Here is a 20767-nt window from a genome sequence, read left to right on the forward strand (position 1 = left end):
TTGAGACAGAGAGAGACAGAGCATGAACGGGGGAGGGGCAGAGAGAGAGGGAGGCACAGAATCGGAAGCAAGCTCCAGGCTCCGAGCCATCAGCCCAGAGCCCGACGCGGGGCTCGAACTCACGGACCACGAGATCGTGACCTGAGCTGAAGTCGGGCCCCTAACCGACTGAGCCACCCAGGCGCCCCATTTTTAAACAGATTCACTGAGATATAGTTCATATACCACAAAATGTACTTATTTTAAGTGTACAATTCAATGATTTACCTTTATTCCTGAACATTAGTTCCCTTTTAGTGTTGTGATTATATCATCCCATTATCTCCTGGATTCCGTTACTTCTGCTGAGTAGTTAGTTCTAAGTCTTATTTTTTTAAAAACTGTAGCTTTTTAAGTAATCTTTTTTCTCTGGCTTTTGTTTTCAGCAGTTTTACAATGATGGCCTTCATGTGGTTTTCTTTAAATTTATATTCTTTGTTGAGTTCTTAGGACTTCTTAAATTATCCCTCATTAGTTTTGATAAAATAAAATGTCAACCATAATCTCTTCAATTATTATTTCTGCTTTCTCTTCTCTCCTCTGAGAAGCCAATAGAGTATATGTTAGACCTTCTGACTGTATCTCCTATGTCTTTTATACTCTTTTCTGTATTTTCCATCTTTTTGTTCAAGACTTCACTCTGGAGTCTTTTGACCTATCTTCTACTTTAGTAATTCTGAGTTTACCTCTACTGTTAAGCCAATTCACTGCACTCAGTTATTATATTCTTCATTACTGGAATGTCTGTTTGGTTCTTTTTTTTTTTTTCTCTTTTTTTAAAATATTTGAGGTGGGGGCAGTGGGGGAGGGATAGAGAGACAGTGAGACACAGAATCCAAAGCAGGCTCCAGGCTCTGAGCTGTCAGCAGAGCGTGACGTGGGGCTGGAACTCACCAACTGCGAGATCATGACCTGAGCAGAAAGTCGGATGCTAAACCGAGCCACCCAGGCACCCCTCTACTTGGTTCTTTTTTTAAAGTTTCTAGTTCTCTGCTTAAATTCTCCATCTTTGGGTTTTTTTAAATAATATTAACAATAGCTAACTTAAGATCTGTCTGATAGTTAACTGAATCTTTATGGGTCTATTTTTCATTGTTTCTTTTTTTTTTTTTCTATCACATCATCTTGTCTTCTTATATGCATGATTTTGAGAGGCAGACATTATTAAAAATCTGAGGTCTAGAATGCTATTTTCCTCCAGAAAGGATTTGTTTGCTTCAGTCAAATGGCTAGACACATCAGAATACTGGCTCAATAAAAGATTAAAATTATTCGAAGCTGATCCTACTGATAGCAGATCTTTTCCAGTTCACCCTAATTTCTGAAAAATAGCCCTTTAGAGTTCCCAAAGCCTAAAAGGTTTGTTGGAGGTCCCCCTCTGGTTTCTGAATTCCAATTTTTGTCACCCTAGTCCCACGAGTTGTGTGTGTGTATGTTTAATCTCTTTTCAGCTTCTCAGTTGCTTCTTCTGGAACTGACAGAGGACTCTAGGGAAATGCAGACCCTGATGGCAGTCTTCTTTAGATTTCCTTCTTCCAGATTTTGACCACACAATTCTTTTCTACACTGTTAGTTCTACTGTGCCTTCACAAAGATTGTTTTTAAAAAAACCAACTTTCCTAGTTCTCAGCAGGAAGACTCATGAACTACCCAATCTGCAACTAAATTTTTGTTTTTTTTTACAAGTGTACACCTTGCCTTGCTCAAAAAGGGGATAAGAAATATTTATAAACAAATTTATTACATTTCAGTGTAAGAGTTAAAAATAGGCACATATGAGGCACAAAGGTAGAAAAGTCATTTTTCTGGAGTCGATAACAATAAAAGCTATCAAAGATTTTTCCCAAGGGAGTAATATTTGAACTAGGTTTTGCAAGCTAAAGGATGAAAGAGAGTTTGGCAAGCAAACCATATGAAAAGATATTTTAGGCAGAAGGAACACATGCAACTTGGTATTAATGGGGTATAAATTTTAAATCAGAAAGCAGTGTCACAATGAAGACTGACAGGTATGTAGGAACCAAACCATTAAATATTATTTGCCAAAGAATTTGAATTTTATCTTGGGCAGGGGAGAAGCACTGAAAAGCCTTAAGAAGAAATACAGAAATGGTCAAATGTATAGTTTAGAAATTTGAGGGATACATTCTTTTCCTTGGGATCATTTACTTTGAAAATCATGTAAGCCTGAAACTGTCTGTACCATCATTGCAACCTCATGCAGAAAGCCTGACTGAAAATGAGGCTAACATAGAGGGAAAGAACACCAAAGATAGGAGTACAGAAATGCAAAGTCAGTGTTTGAAGTTTCATATAAAGACTTGCCTGTAAGCAAGCACTGCTTCTTGGATTTATAGTAAATTCCCTTACTTGCTAGGAAGTAAAGGAAGAAAGGAGAAAGGAAGGAGGAAGACTACTCTGACAAGAGGAAAACTAGAAAGAGAATAAACTAGAGCCAAGAACCAAGTATACAAACCACATGGAGAGATGATGCAGGCTAGAACCAATGTAAGACAGTAGGAATTAATAGGAAAGGACAGATAGGATGTAGTGACAAACTGCATGTTAGGAGTTAGAAGTTAATAAAGAGTCCTGAGGCATCCAACCAAAATCAGGAAATATAGGAAACAAGTTTGGGATAAGTCCCTTTTTTAAAAAATGGAGACAGAATATATATAAATGAGATGCCTGTGGAAGAAGACAGACAGCTGGAAAATCTAATAGACTAGTTATATACTGCTAGATCCCCACAAAGACATTGGAACGTCATTAGCATACAATTAATGATAAAGACCTGGGACCAGATTCTCTCACTTGCATACAAGATAATACAAGATAACAAAGTCATTAAGAGATCAAGGATAGAACCAGGAAGACCTGGTTAAGGTAGTGAAAAAAATAGACATCTAAGAAAAAAGAGAGGGGCAAAGCATCTTGTGTCATAAAGTATGAAAAGTGCTAAAGAGATGGGGATATATCAGTGGTACACAAATCATCTTGAGAGAGGTCTAATCTGACCAGATTGGAGACATTTTGAACAACAAAATGAATAATGACAGGAATGAAAAGGCATCCATTCCAGAGTCCACACTGACACTATAAATATATAAGTAAGTAAGTAAAATGGAGTGGAGAAGAAAGTTCTTTTTTTACAGAAGAATGCTAAATAATTAACATAAAGGGAATGGAGAAAAATTACCATCATATAATCACCAGAGTAATAATTAATTCAGGCAAAAATCATCAATGGAGGCTAAAACATTGAGTGAAGACTGCTGGGGAACACAGTTTCAAACTGTCACTCCAGAGATCACTTACAAATTACAAACAGAAAAAAGTACCTTTACAATGGTACACATCTTGATAACCAAATGACCAATTCTAGAACTGACATCATAATGTTTCCTGAGGTAATGTAGTGAAGAATGTATAATATCACCTATGTAATATTTCTGCCAAAAAATTAAACTGAAACTAATCATATGGAAATACCAGGCAAACCTAAACTGAAGGACATTTTACAAAATTACTAACCTAGATGCTGCAAAAATGTCAGTGTCATGAAAAAAAAAAAAGGCTGAGGAACTTGTCTAAATGAAAGAATATTAAAATATAAAATTCTAAAAGCAATGTATAATCATTGGTTAGAGCTGGTTATCAAAAAAAATAAAGTAAAAAGAAGTTATAAAGGACATTAAGACAGTTGGAGAAATCTAAATACGCCCTGTATATTAGATAATAACATTCTATCAATGCTAAACTTCCTGTGTTTGATAATTATGGTTATATAGGAGAATGCCCTTGTTTTTAGGAAATACGGGATAATATATTTAATGGTAAAGTGGCATAATGTCTACAACTAACTCTCAAATGGTTCAGAAAATGCAAATATATACATCTATAAATGTTTATATAGATACACAAAGTGATTGTGATAAGATGTTAATAACAACTGTTGAATCTAGGTGAAGGGTATACTTGTGTTCACTGTATTATTCTTGCAACTTTTCCAAAGGTTTGAAACACGCCAAAACAAAAGACTTAGAGGGAATAAAATACATATTTATATATATTACTGATACAGAAACATGTCTATAATATTTATAAAAAATAATACTTTAATAAAATGTCTTTCAGACATTTACATTTCAGAAGTATACATTTATCTATAATTCTTACTGGTGAGAATGAGAGAGGGAGTTGAAACAGGAAGGGAAGGGTTCTCCTCAGCCAAGTTTCTAGAAAGAAAACTTGGTGCTTCAACTTTCTCACCTCCTATTTATATCAATATGAGTTGCAATCTCAATGCTGGAAGGGGGTGAACATTTAAGTAAAGTTTTTAAGGATGAATATGACCTTAGAAAATGTAAGAAACCAACGTAAAGAAAAATTAAAGTTGAGACAGAATATGTCCCTTTGTAGATCATGATCCCAGAAACCATTTACTTTCTTGGCTTCTTCAAGCAAAACTATACATAACTACATCTATTTTTTTTCTCCTAATAACTACTAGCGGACATTCTTTTCTCTTTTGTTTTCCTCTTCTGTTTTTCTATGCCTTAAAAGTTCAATCATTTTCCCAGTTTTAGTTCTCCCTTCTAAACTAAATACTAAAATCTACATCTGAGGCTTTCTTATCATCACTAGTATTTAGAGAGAGGATAAAAGACATTTTACATAAATACACAACATGACATCAACACATTTCCAAATCTGATCTCAATATTGTTTCCTCCCAGTTTTTATTTGTTAAGTGTTTCTATTTCTATCACACCAGTACTATGAATCGTTTCTTTAAAATCTCTGCCCTTGGGGCGCCTGGGTGGCTCAGTCGGTTGAACATCTGACTTCAGCTCAGGTCATGGTCTCGCGGTCTGTGAGTTCGAGCCCTGCTTTGGGCTCTGTGCTAACAGCACAGAGCCTGGAGCCTGCTTCGGATTCTGTGTTTCCCTCTCTCTCTGCCCCTCCCCTGCTCATGCTCTGTCTCTGTCAAAAATAAATAAACATTTAAAAAAAAATTTTTTTTTAAATCTCTGCCCAATTTGGCATTTTTTTTCATTCTCATAAAGGCTAGAACATAATCAGTTGTTAATGAATGTGTGTTGAAAAGAAAAAGTCCCTTTGGCTCAGCATTTCATTTCACCCTTGATTATTAGAAATGAGTTTTAAACTCAATTTCTGACCTACTCTGACCTATGCTATTGCCTCTGTTAGATTAAACCTTATTAAATCATCTTTTGATCACACCACTTTGTAAGAATTGCAACTGCTCCTTATTCTAAATTCCTACATAGCTTTCAAGACACTTCATAGTCAAGTCCCATCCCACCTGCCCAAACAATCTTCAATTTCAGTAAAGTACCATCACTAACGTTTAACTTCTAGAAATTTGTTTTATACTTGTGCAGCAATAACAGTAACTGTAATGTGCCAGCAATGCAACTGCTATTCTACTCAATGAACATAGGTACAAATGTAATTGAACTCTAAAATGCTAAATCACATAAGGAAACGGGATATATACACTTTAGCAATGTCCTGACCACTGGAAAGTAATGTCCAAACAAGTATAGTTACACCAAATCTTTAAGGACCTAATTTTACAATTAAGGGATTTTATGTTTTAAAAATAAAGCTGAGAACCATAAACACCATTTGAATTATTTTAAAAATGAACCTCTAGGGGCGCCTGGGTGGCGCAGTAGGTTAAGCGTCCAACTTCAGCCAGGTCACGATCTCGCGGTCCGGGAGTTCGAGCCCAGCGTCAGGCTCTGGGCTGATGGCTCAGAGCCTGGAGCCTGTTTCCGATTCTGTGTCTCCCTCTCTCTCTGCCCCTCCCCCGTTCATGCTCTGTCTCTCTCTGTCCCAAAAATAAATAAACGTTGAAAAAAAAAATTTTTTAAATGAACCTCTAAGAAGAAAGATGACCACGAACAGAAAGAGCCACCAAATTAGAATTTTCATAAACTTACTCAAGTGCTTCAGCAAAACGTTTGAATATTTTATAAATATGATCCTAACATTATTATATGCATGATAAATTTACATATGCATATTATGATGTGGGACTGTACTTAAAACCATATATGTATCTGATGGGTGGTTTAAGGGAGAAATAATAGATAATAAAAATCAATGATAAAGGAAGAGTAACACTGAGAACATAAAACAATATTGTTAATATGAAAACATTTTATTGTGTTTTAACTTACATCTTCCTAATTAGTAATAATTAGGTTTTATTAAATAAAATGAAATAAGTTTTTCATTTGTCTATTAGCCATTTCGATTTCCACTTTTCCAAAAACCACATCCAAGTCTTTGGCCATTTTTAAATGGGGCTTTCTGTCTTTGCCTATTGAGTCTTAAGAATTCTGACACACTCTGGACAGGCATTTTAGGTCTTATATATTCTAAAATATATTCTCTCAATTTGGAAATTATCTTTTAATACCCTATCTTCCATTAGGTATTCTTTAATAAAGAATACTTTTTTGGTTGTTTTTTAAAAACAATTTTTTTTATTAAAGTAGAATTTACAATGTTAGTTTCAGGTGTACAATATGATTCAACAGTTCTATACATTACTCACTGTTCATAATGATAAGTATACACGTAACCTCCTTTATCTATTTCACCTATCTCCTCACCTACTTCCCCTCTGACAACCACTTTTTTCTCTGTATTTAAGAGTCTGTTTTTTAGTTTCTTTTTATTTATTTAAGTTTCTTAAATTTTACATGAGTGAGATGTTATGGTATATCTTTCTCTGACTGACTTATCATACTTACCATTATACCCTCTGGGTCCATCCATGTTGTTGCAAATGGAAGAACTAATTCTTTTTTTATGGCTGAGTAATATTCCACTGTATATACATATATAACACTTCTTTACCCATTCATCTATCAGTGCCCACTTAGGTTGCTTTCATATCATTGCTACAGTAAATGATGCTGCAATAAACATACGGGTGTATATATCTTTTTGAATTAGTGTCATTTTCTTTGTGTAAATATCCAATAGGGGAATTACTGGATCATATGGAAGTCTACTTTGAGTTTTTTGAGGAACCTCCACACTGTCTTCCACTGTGGCTGCACCTGCATGCACCCCCACCAACAGTGCACAGGGTTCCTTTTTTTTCCACATCCTCACCAACATTTATTTCTTGTGTTTTTTATTTTAGCCATTATGACAGGTATAAGATGATATCTCATTATGGCTTTTAAATTTACATTTCCCTAATGGTTAGTGATGTTGGGCATCTTTTCATGTATCTGTTGGCCATCTGTATATCTAATGAAGTCCTCTGCCCATTTTTGGCTTATTTGCTTTTTTGGTGTTTAGTGTAAATTCTTGATATACTTTAAATATTAACACCTTATCAGATATAGCATTTGCAAATATTTTCTCCCATTCAGGAGGCTGTCTTGTTTTGTTGATGGTTCCCTTCACTGTGCAAAAGTTTATTTTGGTGTAGTTCCAATAGCTTAATTTTGCTTTTGTTTCCCTTGCTTAAGAAGATGTATCTAGAAAAAAGATTGCTATGGCTGATATCAAAGAACTTACCGCCTATATTTTAGAGGAGTTTTATGGTTTCAGGTCTCACATTTAGGTCTTTAATCTGAGTTTATTTTTGTATATGATGTAAAAAAGTGGTCGAGTTTTCCCAGCACCATTAGTTTAAAAGATGGTGTTTTCTCCATTTTATATGGTGGGTGTGTGTGTGTGTGTGTGTGTGTGTGTAGGTGTATGTATAAGAATACATGTATACATATATATAGGTGAGAATATATAAATATATATATTCTTGCCTCCTTCATTGTAGATTGACCATATATGTATGGGTTTATTTCTGGGATCTCTGTTCCGTTCCATTAATCTAGGCGTCTGTTTTTCTGCCAGTACAATACTGTTTTGATTACTGTATTTTGTTGTATATCTTAAAATTTGAGATTGTGATACCTCTATATTTGTTTTTTGTTTGTTTGTTTTCTGTGTTTGTTTGTTTTTTCAGGTAGGCTTGGGGCTTGAACTCATGACCCTGAGATCAAGACTTGAGCTGTGATTGAGTCAAAGACTTAATTAACTGAGCCACCCAGATGCACCTACTCTTACGATGCCTTGGCAACTTGGGGTCTTTTGTGGTTCCATACAAATTTTAAGATTATTTGCTCTAGTTCTGTGGAAAATGTTGTTGGTGTTTTTATAAAGATTTAAATTTCTAGATTGCTTTGTGTAGTACAGACATTTTAACCATATTGTTTCTTCCAATCCATGAGTACAGTATACCTTTTCATCTGTTATGTCATCTTCAATTTCTTTCACCAATGTTTAATAGTTTTAAGAGTACAGGTTTTTAATCTCCTAGGCTAAGTTTATTCTTAGATCTTTATTCTTTTTAGTGCAATTGTAAGTGGGATTATTTTCTTAATTCCTCCTTCTGCTACTTCATTATTAGTGTAATGGAATTCAACAGATTTTTGTTTATTAATTTTGTATCCTGTGACTTTACTCAATTCATTCATCAGTTTTCATAAGTTATTTTTGTAGTTTGGTGGATTCTTTTTTTTTTTTTTTAATTTTTTTTTAACCTTTATTTATTTTTGAGACAGAGAGAGACAGAGCATGGACGGGGGAGGGTCAGAGAGAGGGAGACACAGAATCTGAAACAGGCTCCAGGCTCTGAGCTGTCAGCACAGAGCCTGACACGGGGCTCGTACTCACGGACTGCGAGATCACGACCTGAGCCGAAGTCGGACGCTTAACCGACCGAGCCACCCAGGCGCCCCAGTTTGTTGGATTCTTTAGGGTTTTTCTACATATAGTATCATGTCATCTGCCAATAATGAAAATTTTACTTCTTCCTTACCAATCTGGAAGCCTTTTCTTTTTCTCATCTGATTGCTCTGGCTAGCACTCCCAGTACCATGCTGAATAGAAATGGTAAGAGAACATCCTTGTCTTGTTCCTGATCTTAAAGGAAAAGCTCTGTTTTTCACCATTGAGGATGATGTTAGCTGTGGGTTTTTCATATACGGACTTTATTATGTTGAGGTATTTTTCCCTCTAAACATATTTTGTTGAGTTTTTATCATGAATGGATGCTATACTTTGTCAAATGCTTTTTCTGCATCTATTCAGATGATCAAAAGGTTTTTATCCTTTCTCTTGTTAATAAGATGCATCATGTGGACTGTGAATACTGAACCACCCTGGCATTCCTGGGAATAAATGCCACTTGATCATGGTGAATAATTCTTTAAAATATATTGCTGGATTTGGTTTGCTAATATTTAAAAAAAAGTTTTAATATTTTTGAGAGAGAGAGAGAGAGAGAGAGAAATTGAGAGAGAGAGAGAAGGGAGGGGCAGAGACAGAGGGAGACACAGAATCCAAAGCAGGCTCCAGGCTCTCTGAGCTGTCAGGCCAGGGCCCAACATGGGCCTTGAACCCATGAAACGCAACCTGAGCCAAAGTCAGATGCTTAACTGACTGAGCCACCCAGGCGCCCCAGTTGGCTAATGTTTTATTGAGGATTTTTACATCTATGTTCATCAGAGATATTATCCTGTAGTTTTATTGTGGTGTCTTTACCTGGTTTTAGTCTCTGGGTAATGTTGGCTTTGTAGAATGAATTTGGAAGCTTTCCTTCCTCTTCTACTTTTTGGAATATTCTGGAATAGTTTAAACATTTGGTGGAGTTCACCTGTGAAGCCATCTGGTCCTGGACTTTTGTTTCTCAGGAGTTTTTGGATTACTGATTCAATTTCATTGCTGGTATCTGGTCTGTTCAAATTTTCTCTTTATTCCTGATTCAGTTTTGAAAGGTTATAGGTTTCTTGAAATTTGTTGATTTCCTCTAGGTTGTCTAATTTGTATGTAATTTTTCATAATATTCTCTTACAATCTTGCATTTCTGTGGTGTTGCTGATTTCTCCTTCATTTCTGATTTATTTGGGTCCCCTTTTTTTCTTGACGACTCTAGCTAAAAGTTTATCAATTTTGTTTATCTTTTCAAAGAACCACTCCTGGTTTCATTAATCTATTCTACTTTTTTGCTCTCTATTTATTTCTGCTCTATTCTTTATTTCCTTCCTTCTACTGGTTTTGGGCTTTGTTCTTTTTCAAGCTCCCTTCAGTGTAAAGTCAGGTTGTTTGAAATTTTTCTTACTTCTTGAGGTAGGCCTGTATTGCTATAATCCCCCCTCTTAGAACAGCTTTTACTGCATTCCAAAGTTTTTGAACCATTGTGTTTTCATTGTCCTTTGCCTATTTTTTTCATTTCTTTTTTGATTTCTTGGTTGACCCATTCATTGTTTAGTAGTATGCTATTTGGCCTCCGTGTATTTGTGTTCTTTCCAAACTTCTTCTTGGGTTGATATCCAGTTTCACACTGTTATAGTCAGAAAAGATGGTTTCAAATTTTAAAATTTTATTGAGACTTGTTTTGTTGGCCTAACATGTGATCTATTTCATGTGCACTTAAGTGCATCCTGTTGTTTTATGAATGGAATGTTACAAACATATCTATTAGGTCCATTTGGTCTAACATGCCCTTCAAAGCCACCGATTCCTTGATTTTCTGTCTGCAAGATCTATCCATTGATGTAAATGGGGTTAACGTCCCCTACTATTATTGTGTTACTGCCAATTTCCTCCTCTATTTCTAGTAATAGTTGCTTTATATGTTTAGGTGCTTCCATGTTTGGTGCATTATAAATGTTTACAATTGCTATATCATCTTGTTGGGTCGTTCCCAACGTCCTTTTTTGTCTTTCATTACAGTCTCTGTTTTGAAGTCTATTTTGTCATATATATATATATATATATATATATTGCTACCCCAGCTTTCTTTTTGCTTTAATTTGCATGAAAAATGTTTTTCCCTTCACTTTCACTCTGCATGTGTCTTTAGGTCTGAAGTGAGTCTCCTTCTTAAAATCCATTTAGTCATCCCTAGTCTTTTGACTGGAGCATTTAATCCATTTACATTTAAGGTAATAATTGATAGGTATGTACTTATTGTCATTTTGTTACTTGTTTTATGGCTGTTCTTATAGTTTTTCTGTGTACTTCTTTTGCTCTCTTCCTTTGTGGTTTGATAGCTTTCTTTAGTGCTTTGCTTGGATTCCTCTTCATTTTTGGTATCTATTATACGTTTTTGATTTGTGGTTATGTTAGGTTCATATATAATATCTTATGCATATTGCAGACTATATTAAACTAATGGTCACTTAAGTTTGAACCCATTTTAAAAGCACTAAATCTTTACTCACCCCCTTACATTTTATGTATATGATTTCATCCTTCATATCCTTTTACTTCATGAATCCCTTGACTGATTTTTGTAAATATAATTGATTTTACTGCTTTAACCTCCATACTGCATATACTGAAATAAAAAATACACTAAAGGGAATCAGTAGCAGATTAGAAGAGGCAGAAGAACAAATCATCAATCTGGAAGGCAGGGTAATAAAAAGCAACCAAGTTTAAAAGTAAAAAAGGAAAACTTATAAAAAATGAAAAGAGATTAAGGGAACTCAATGACATCATCAAGCATAATAACATTTTCATTATAGGAATCCCAGAAAAAGAAAAGGGGGAAGAAAACTTATTTAATGAAGTAAGAGCTGAAAACTTGCCTAATATGAAAAAAGAAAGAGACACCCAGATCCAGGAAACAGAGAGACCACTCAACAAAATTAACCCACAGAGGTTTAGACCAAGACACACAATAAGTAAAATGGCACAAAGGTAGTGATAAGGAGAGAATCTTAAAATTAGCAAGAGGAAAGAACAGTTACATACAATGGGAACACTGTAAGGCTATTAGCTGATTTTTCAGCAGAAATGTTGTAGACCAGTAGGGAGTAGTGTGATATACTCAAAGTACCAAAAGGAAAAAAATTTGCAACCAAGAATACTCTACCCAGTAAGGTTATGATTCAGAATAGAAGAAGTTTCCCAAACTTCTCAGAAGTTCTCAAAAGAACAAGTTTCCCAAACAAAAGTTAAAGGAGTTCATTACCACCAACCAAGGCTTATAAGAAACATTAAATACTTCAACTGGAAAGAAAAGGCCATAATCAAGAGTAAGAGAATTATGAGAGGAAAAAATTTCACAAGTAAATGCAAACATATATTAAAATTAATCAATTATTTATGAATATACTTATGTTTAATGATATAAAATGCATCAATAACTTTATGTTGTGATCTCATGGTTTGTGAATTCGAGCCCCATGTCAGGCTCTACACTGAGAGCATGGAGCCTGCTTGGGATTCTCTCTCTCCCTCTCTCTGCCCCTCTCAGAGAGGGTTTGTACTCTCTCTCTCAAAATGAATAAATAAAACATTAAAAAAAAAACCTCTATGTTTGTATATTTATGGAAAAAACCCTCCCAAGTGATTTGAGATATTTTCTTAGAAAAGGTTTATTGTTTTGCCTTTCACATTTAGGTTTCTAATCCACTTAGAATTAATGTAAATGTAGTTGAAGGCAGGGTTCCTTTTTTTCCCTCACGAAAGTATCTTATTGACTCAGCATCATTAAGTAATGCATTCTTTCCCCTTTGCAATATAGCCACCTGTGTCATACATCCTATGTCTGAATATAATTAAACTATTCCTCGTTCTTCATTCTCTCAAATTATCTATATATGCATTATGAGCACCTCATTATTGTAGCTTTATCAAAAGTCTTAAAATCTGGTAGAGCAAGCCAACTTTGAACTTTTTCTTTTAAAAGTGTCTTTGCTACTTTTAACGTTTTGCACTTGCATATAAATTTTGGAATCAGCTCCTCCCAATAATAAGGGAACAAAAGAAAGAATGGGGGAGGACACTGGGAACTGTAATGAATATATAAATCAAGATGTTGAGGATCATCTTTACAATGTTAATTCTTACAATCTATGAAGATAGCATCTCTATTTAAATCTCTTAGTATCTTTTTAATAAAGTTTATAATGCTCTGCACAAAAATCTTGCACATCTTTTGTTATAACTGAGTCCTACTTACTACATTTTGATGCTATTATAAACAGTAGCCTGTTTAAAACTTTCATTTTTCTGGTTGCTCAAAGAAAGGCAAAAATATTTTTACATATTGATTTTATATCTAGGAATCTTGCTGTAGACTAATAATAATATTTTTAAATTTCTAGAATTTTCCAAATAGTTATTAACTTCATCCCATTGTTTAAGTGAATGTTTTAAAATTCTTACCATTATCTTACCAAATAAAAGATATTTTTATTTAGGTTACAGATACATCTATTTTGCAAATTCTTTTTTCTAAATCATAAATATATATAAGCTTATCAAATGCTATTGCTATATTTATTGTTTATACTTTTCTCTTCTAACCTCTAAATGTGGCAAATTGATTTCCTAATGTTAAATTAGCCTATTTCTGAAATAAACTCAAATATCAAACTTACATTCCATGAGTTCTAGAAAAATCTTAGCCCTATACCTTCATTTATTGCCCCAGCTCTGCTTTCTCCCTCCTCTTTCTGGAACTATAGTTGTATCCGTACACTGGATCTTCTAACTCCATTTCCTGGCTGTCTTTCATACTTTCCCTTTCACTCTGTGTTTTATTCCAGGTAGTTTCTACCGACCTCTCTTCCAATTTACTAATCTTCAATGTCTCATCACCTTTGTCTCACCTCTATTAAATCCAACCATGAATTCTTAATTTTAAATGAATGTTCACTTATAGGAATTGTTCCTTTTTTCAAATCTGCATTTTGATTTTCCCCTTCCCATATTTTTTACCTCATCATTTATTAATTAAACCATGTAAAACATTTATTATATTCTGTGACTGATATTCTGTGAGTGGGGAACTCCAACATCCAAAGTATCTGTGGGTTTCTTTCTGCTGTTATTTCAGCTGTAATAATGCATTTGGTATCTTATTTCCTTACGTGTTTCATAATTTTTTTCTCTGAGCTACTTATTTTCTTCAGAAAATATTTTGTGATAGGACTCCTAGGTGGCTCAGTTAAGCATCTAACTTTGGCTCAGGTCATGATCTTGTGGTTCGTGGGTTCAAGCCCCACATCAGGCTCTGTGCTGACAGCTCAGAGCCTGGAACCTGCTTCAGATTCTGTGTCTCTTTCTTTCTCTGCCCCTACCTCACTCTCTCTCTCTCTCTCTCTCTCTCTCTCTCAAAAAATAATAATAATAATAATAATAAAACATTAAAAAATACTTTGTGAACTATTTTGAGGCTTGGAATGAAGTCATTCAGGGGAGGAAACTACAACCAATGAGCCAAAATATTTGGTAAAGTCAAAAATATTTACTATCCAGCCCTATACAGAAGAGTCTGCCATCCTGTGAAATAAGTTCCCCCAAAGAGGATATGGGTTTGCTTATGTCAGGTACCTATGATTATTAACAGTCTAGAATGGCTTTATATTGTTAGTTTTAACTTTTTTTCAGACTACTAAAATATATTAGGAATTTGAACTGCATATACATAAATGACTACCATCACATGGTTAGTTCTCAGAGCACTTTCCACCTGCCTCCATTCAGAACCAAGATTCAGACATGCAAGTTTTGTTATAGTTTCTTCTCTTTATGCCTCATTTGAGTGGATGAGTTCATTTCTAGTTCATAATCACACTGAAGATATAGCCTCGTCTCGTATTTTACTTCTTCCTCACTTGGGTTTTTATCCCCTGTTCCATGTTCATAAGGCTGTGCATTTCAAAATGGAGTTCACTTTACTTAGTACATGCCCTCTGAGGAAATGCCTGTTCTTCAACTGAGCTTCTTTCTCTAGGTTCTCACATTCAGTCTATCTGTGGAATTAGTGAGTATACCTTATTTTTTGGTAAATTTTTTTCAATAATTTTATCTAGGATTTTTAGTTATTTTCCACAGAGGGATCATCTGGGAACCTAGCCATATATATAATCATAAACAGAACACTTGAATCAACATCCTTCACTTGTATTCTGCTGTAATAGTGGTTTATATAAGGTGCTGTGGGAAAAGGCAGGAAGTGGAGACCAGGAAAGGATGCTCAAAGAAGCTGATGTCCAAATTTGAAATATGAATAGAAGTTTGTCTAGCAAAGATGATGGGCAAGAGTATATCAAGACTTTGGAGAAACATATGGGAAAGCTTAGAGATAGGAAGAGTATCTTTGGGAAACAAGTATTTCAGTGTACAGACAGAGGAGCAATAAGGGTGACAGAATGAAAAGAGATACGAAAGAATTCATGAAAAATGAGAGTATAAATGAGGCTTACAGACTAATGTGAGGCAAGAGGGCTATACCCATGCCAATGTTCAGGGATCACTGAGCCAATTACCAGGATAGGAATCATAGAGCAACACAGAGTTTTGATTTTTGGTGGGGAGGAAAAGGAGCTACAGAGGGGACTTTTGAATCAAGAAGTTAATAAATTCAGTTTTGGGTATGTTGATTTTTCAAGGCCTCTAGGACAAATATGATGAAATGTCCCAGGAAACACCTAGATACATTGTAACTGAAATTCAGAATCAAAATCTAATCTAGACATAAAAGAGTTGGGATTAAAACAACAGTCACGAATGAAGCCCCGAGTAGAAAGAAAGACTGCCTAGGAAGAGTAGTGAGGGTCTTAAGTCATAAGCCTAGGAATCACTGGCATTTAAGGAACAAAGAGAAGATAAGTATGTAAATCTAACTTAAAAAAAAAAAAAAAAGTGGCTATAGAAGTAGGAGGAAAAGCAAGAGAATATGGTCTAATGGGAAAGCCAAATGCTCAAGACCAAGTAAGATCTAGATGGTCTTTTATTCAACAGTTTCAGAAATAAGTCTGTAATAATCTCAGTACCATGGTACTCCATTTTCCTCTCCCTGGTCTCTGTTCTCATGCCTCTATAGTAAAACTTCCTCCAAAAGAAATAGCCTCTAGTCTCCCACTGCTCACTAGGAATCTCTGATTTTTCTAAGAACTCTAATCTTTCATTCTACAAAAATGACTTTTTATCTTCATCACTCTCGACACTTTCACCAGCCCCATAACCTTGACCCATAATTCACTGAGAAAGGTTTGAGAAGGAATTCACTCCCTCATATTTCCACCACCAAATCTACGAGCACCCCCACACTCATGTTCTGCTTCTCTCCAGATAAAGAACAGAGTCACTTTGAAAGGCCAATACCTCTGTATAAATGCTTCTCAACTAAAGGTGATTTTACCCCACAGCTTCTCTAAAGGTACATTTTTCTTTATTGTGGGGATAGGGTGCTACTAGTATCTGAAGGGTAGAGACCAGGGATAATGCTAACCATCCAATGTTGCACCAAAAAAGAATTATGATTCAAAACATCAATAGGGCTGAGGCTGACAAATCCTGATCCACATGTTCTGAGTCCTAGCCAGTCTCTTACTGAGAACTTAGCCTAGTTTTTCTATTCCCTTTATATTTTCAACTTCCCCTTTCGACTCAACCATTCCCATCACCATCACCATGTAAAATGTTCCAGTATTTTCCATTCTTTAAAAATATACTAACACACACATACACACACACACACACACACACACACACACAATGATTGCTTATGTCCTTTCAGGTACTATTTCTCCAATATTTTATACCAAAGTTCAATACTCATATTATTCTCTATAATATTTAATACTCACATACAATTGAATGTATTATACTCATATTTCCACTAGTCATTTCTTCATTCAGATTTTTTCCCAAACTGTTCCACTGAGGTAACTCAGCAAGTTTCTTCTTTCCTGTTTATGAAGAGTCTCGTAACTAAATTCAATGGTCAATTATAGTAGTTATCTATTGCACAGATTTTCTGGTCTAAATACCTCCATCCACCCACCCTACTCCCAACAACACCATCATTGTAAATTATTGGGAGATTGCATTTTCAATAGTCAGTCATGTTCACTACCACATTCCCAGCTCCCAGAACCATCTGGCGCATAGCAGGCACTCAAAATATATGTTAATGATTGAATCCTTGGCAAAGAGTTAATTTATAATAAAGCTACCATATTTGAAGTATGTATGTTAAAATAAGAAACTGATGTACTCAAGGGATTATGGCTGGAATTTAAATAATGAGGCAAAACCTGAAATCAGGTATCCTGATTCACCTGTCTCTCCAGCAGGATGTCAATTCAAAACATTAAAAAAAAAAATTAAGATTTTATTTTTTTTAAGATTTTAAATCTAAATCCCCAGTGTGGGGCTTGAACTCACAACCCCAAGATCAAGAGTCATACAGTCTACCAACTGAGACAGCCAGGCACCCCTCAAAATATTTCTAGAGAGTGACTACAGTTGATTTAGGGCCTCATGTGCATGAGAGGAAAATGATCTGAGAAAGTCTTTCAGAGTAAGGTATTAGGAAGAAGAATCTAGAGTTTTGCATTTTAAAAACACAAAAGGACTAATCATGAAAATGTCTAACACTGTGGCACCCAGGAAGAACTCCACAGACTACACTTTGATGTCATTAATTTCTATGTAAAGCCTGTAGATTCTGCAATCTTTAAATTCCTGGTCTCCCCTCCACTGGTATCAGTCATTAATTATTACTGGTCCCACATAACTATATGGCCTTTGTTCTTTCTCAAACATGCCCAGTCTTTACAGTTTTCAAGTCTTTACAACCCTATGATGTAGAGAAGAACGATCCCCATCTGAGTTTCACAAAAGTTAGTTTTGGTCCAAAATTGTACTCAGTGAACTTGTACACAAGTTGATTCTTGATCAGCAATAGACCTCAGTTTTGCCAGGGAGGTTCTCAACTTGGTGTTCTTTCCTAGTGAGAAAAGGAACAGCTCAATTGGTGGTGAGGAAAAATTTAGATGACTCTCCTCTTGCCAAGTCAGTATGATGTGATTGTCTGCTAGGTGATGATGTGTTATCTCCTAGCAAATTTTACACCATTTCCAGCTATATACAAAGACTTCACCACAGTTGAAGTTCCTCTCACTATCTGCAACAAATACAGAGAAGGGCCCTCTTGCATTCGTAAGGGGAATGTGGCAAAAGACAGTGAAGTAGTCAGCAAAATCAAGAGCGAGCAGCAGCCACTGGGTATGCACAATTCCAGAACATTATCTGGGTCAAGGCAGAAGAGAGAACCCACATTCAGTGAACTCTCTCAACAATGTCTCTGCAGTCTAGATTATTCAGCAACTGGAAATGTTCTCTCTCCAAGGAGAACTCTGGAAATGGACACTTAGACCACCAGTGATAATGTCACATAATACTCCAGGAAGTACTGGACAAAGCTGGCATACTGCACAACAGCAAATGCTATGAACCTAAAAATGAGGTAAGCACTCAGAAGCTTTTGATTTGAAGGTTCTCCCTGAAATGCTGGAAACAAAGGTATGAGCATATTTAGGTTTCCACATAAGCAACTTGGACAGAGAGTACAATGATTAAGGAACTGGTTGTAATGGTTTCTCTCCCTTGTTCTGCAGATTCAAACTAAAGATTTCTAATTAGGGGGAGGTATCATGAGAGATAGTAGACTGGATAATTCCTGAGCCTCATGGGCCCAGAGGCCAGCCAGCAATATGACTAAAAAGAGACACATCTGGGATGGAGGACCTATCTGTATGTCTTCTATTAATAATGACTTCACCACTGTTCAAGTTTCCACCACTACCCCAAGCAGACCACTGAACAAGAAAATGAGTAGTTAGATGTTAAAAAAAAAAAAAAGAAAGAAAGAAAAAAGAAAAAAGACAGGTTCAACCTACCTTGAGTTTTAGCCCAAAGAGCAATAACCCTGCAGTTCCAAGAAGAGAATTATTCCACTTTGGCTCGTCTCTTCTTATCTCACACATCCCTATTCATATTAGCCTGGTTTTAAGTATTGTTATGAAACATGCCATACAGAAGAATGTATTAAACATACATGTGCAACTTCCCAGAAAATATTCATGCAACAACTAGCTACACAACACTGTTAATACATTAGAACCCCTGTGTATCCTAGTCCCTCTCCCTAACACAACCCAAATTCTGACTTACGTGATTAATCATTCCTGGCTTTTCTTTTAGAATTTTTTTTTAAGTTTATTTATTTATTTTGAGAGAGAGGGAGAGACAGAGAATCCCAAGCAGGCCCCGCAGCATCAGTGCAGAGCCCGATGAAGGGCTCAAACTCACAAACTGTGAGATCATGACCTGAGCTGAAACCAAGAGCCAGATGTTTAACTAACTGAGCCATCCCTTAACCTTTATGGAATCATATTCTATACACAACCTTTCTTAACTTCTTGCACTCAGCTGCTTTCCAGATTCATTGATAAAGATGTTTATAGCTGTAATTCATTTTTACTACTCTATAATTTATGCATTGTTTACTATACCATAATATGTCCAGTTAGTTGCTGATAGGTATTTTGGTTATTTCCAATCTGTGAATATTATGAACATTCTGCTGTACTGTCATGTATTATTCCTGATGAACACTTCTGAGCTCCTCTAGAGAAGTGCTGGTGAATATAAACAAAATGGAAACCACAAGTAATTTAAAATTTTCCAGTAGCTACGTTAAAAAGATTTTTAGGGGCATTCACTTTCAAAAATCCCCTCTGTTAAGAGAGCTTTCCTACTATTCTTCCTTTTTAATCTTATATTCTAATAAACTTTTGCCTGCTGCTCACAAAAAAAATAAAGAAAAAAAAAAAAAAAGAAAGATTTTTAAGGGAAGCCTGGGTGGCTCAGTCAGTTAAGGCATCCAACTCTTGATTTCGGCTCAGGTCATGATCTCACAGTCTGTGAGTTCAAGCCCCATGTCAGGCTCTGTGCTGACGGTGTGGAGCCTGCTTGGGATTCTGTCTGCCTCTCTCTCTGCCTGTACTCGTGCTCTCCCTCCCGCTCTCAAAAAATAAATAAATAAACTCAAAAAAAAAGATTTTTAAAAGGGTGAAATTTTAGTATCTTACTTAACTAAACATATTATCATTTCAACATGCAATAATTATAAAAATCATTGAGATGTTTTATATTCTTTCCTCTTAAGCCTTCAAAATCCAATATTGTATATTTAAAGAAAATCTCCTTTTGGACTAGTCACATTTTGAAAACTCAATAACCACATATGGTTAATACTTGAACAATGCAACTCAAAAGCATATTCTTAAGTAGAGACGGTAAGCAGTAAGAGATGGTTTTACATTTTTATTCCTACATATTAATGAGTTTCTTGTTCCAAATACTCCCAAAAATTTGTCCAATGTTGTAACTTTGCTCATATGCGTTTTATGGAACATTTCACTGACATTTTAATTTGCATCTTCCTGATTAATAATGTTGAACACCTTTTCATTATTTCAATCATTTGGGCTTCATCTTTTGTGAAATGCTTGTTCATGTCGTATGATCAGTTTTCTACTGAATCTTTTATTGATTTGTACATTTTTTTAAAATTCCATTAAGTAATCTTTACGGCCAACGTGGGGCTTGAACTCACGACCTCAAGATCAAGAGTCACATGCTCTACCAACTGAACCAACCAGGCACCCCCTATTATAATACCTATCACATCATGAATGGAAACTATTTTTTCTTAATTTCATGAACTACATAGGCATTCTTTTTGATGTTTAATAAATAATTCTTTGTGGTAAATGTTTTATTTTGTCCTTTATGATTGTGCATTTTGTGTTCACTTAAGAAACCTGTCCCTACTCTGAGATCATGAAGATCTTTTACT

The 20767-nt window shown here is 35.3% G+C and overlaps 1 protein-coding gene across 17 annotated transcripts in view; it reads right to left on the reverse strand.

Annotated features, from left to right (window-relative positions):
• LARP1B (La ribonucleoprotein 1B) overlaps window positions 1-20767 on the reverse strand; it is a 125722-nt gene that overhangs the window by 48236 nt on the left and 56719 nt on the right. The window contains exon 12 of one of the 17 annotated variants that reach the window (XM_053216974.1): window positions 16740-16808. The exons of the other annotated variants lie outside the window; for them this stretch is intronic. Within the exon in view, the coding sequence (XP_053072949.1) occupies window positions 16755-16808 (54 nt within the window). The 3' untranslated portion in view covers window positions 16740-16754. Of the gene's footprint in view, window positions 1-16739; window positions 16809-20767 lie in introns of those variants that run through there. 17 annotated transcript variants of the gene reach the window in all.

The sequence above is a fragment of the Acinonyx jubatus genome, chromosome B1 (genome assembly GCF_027475565.1).
Source record: "Acinonyx jubatus isolate Ajub_Pintada_27869175 chromosome B1, VMU_Ajub_asm_v1.0, whole genome shotgun sequence".
Classification (NCBI taxonomy): Eukaryota; Metazoa; Chordata; class Mammalia; order Carnivora; family Felidae; genus Acinonyx; species Acinonyx jubatus.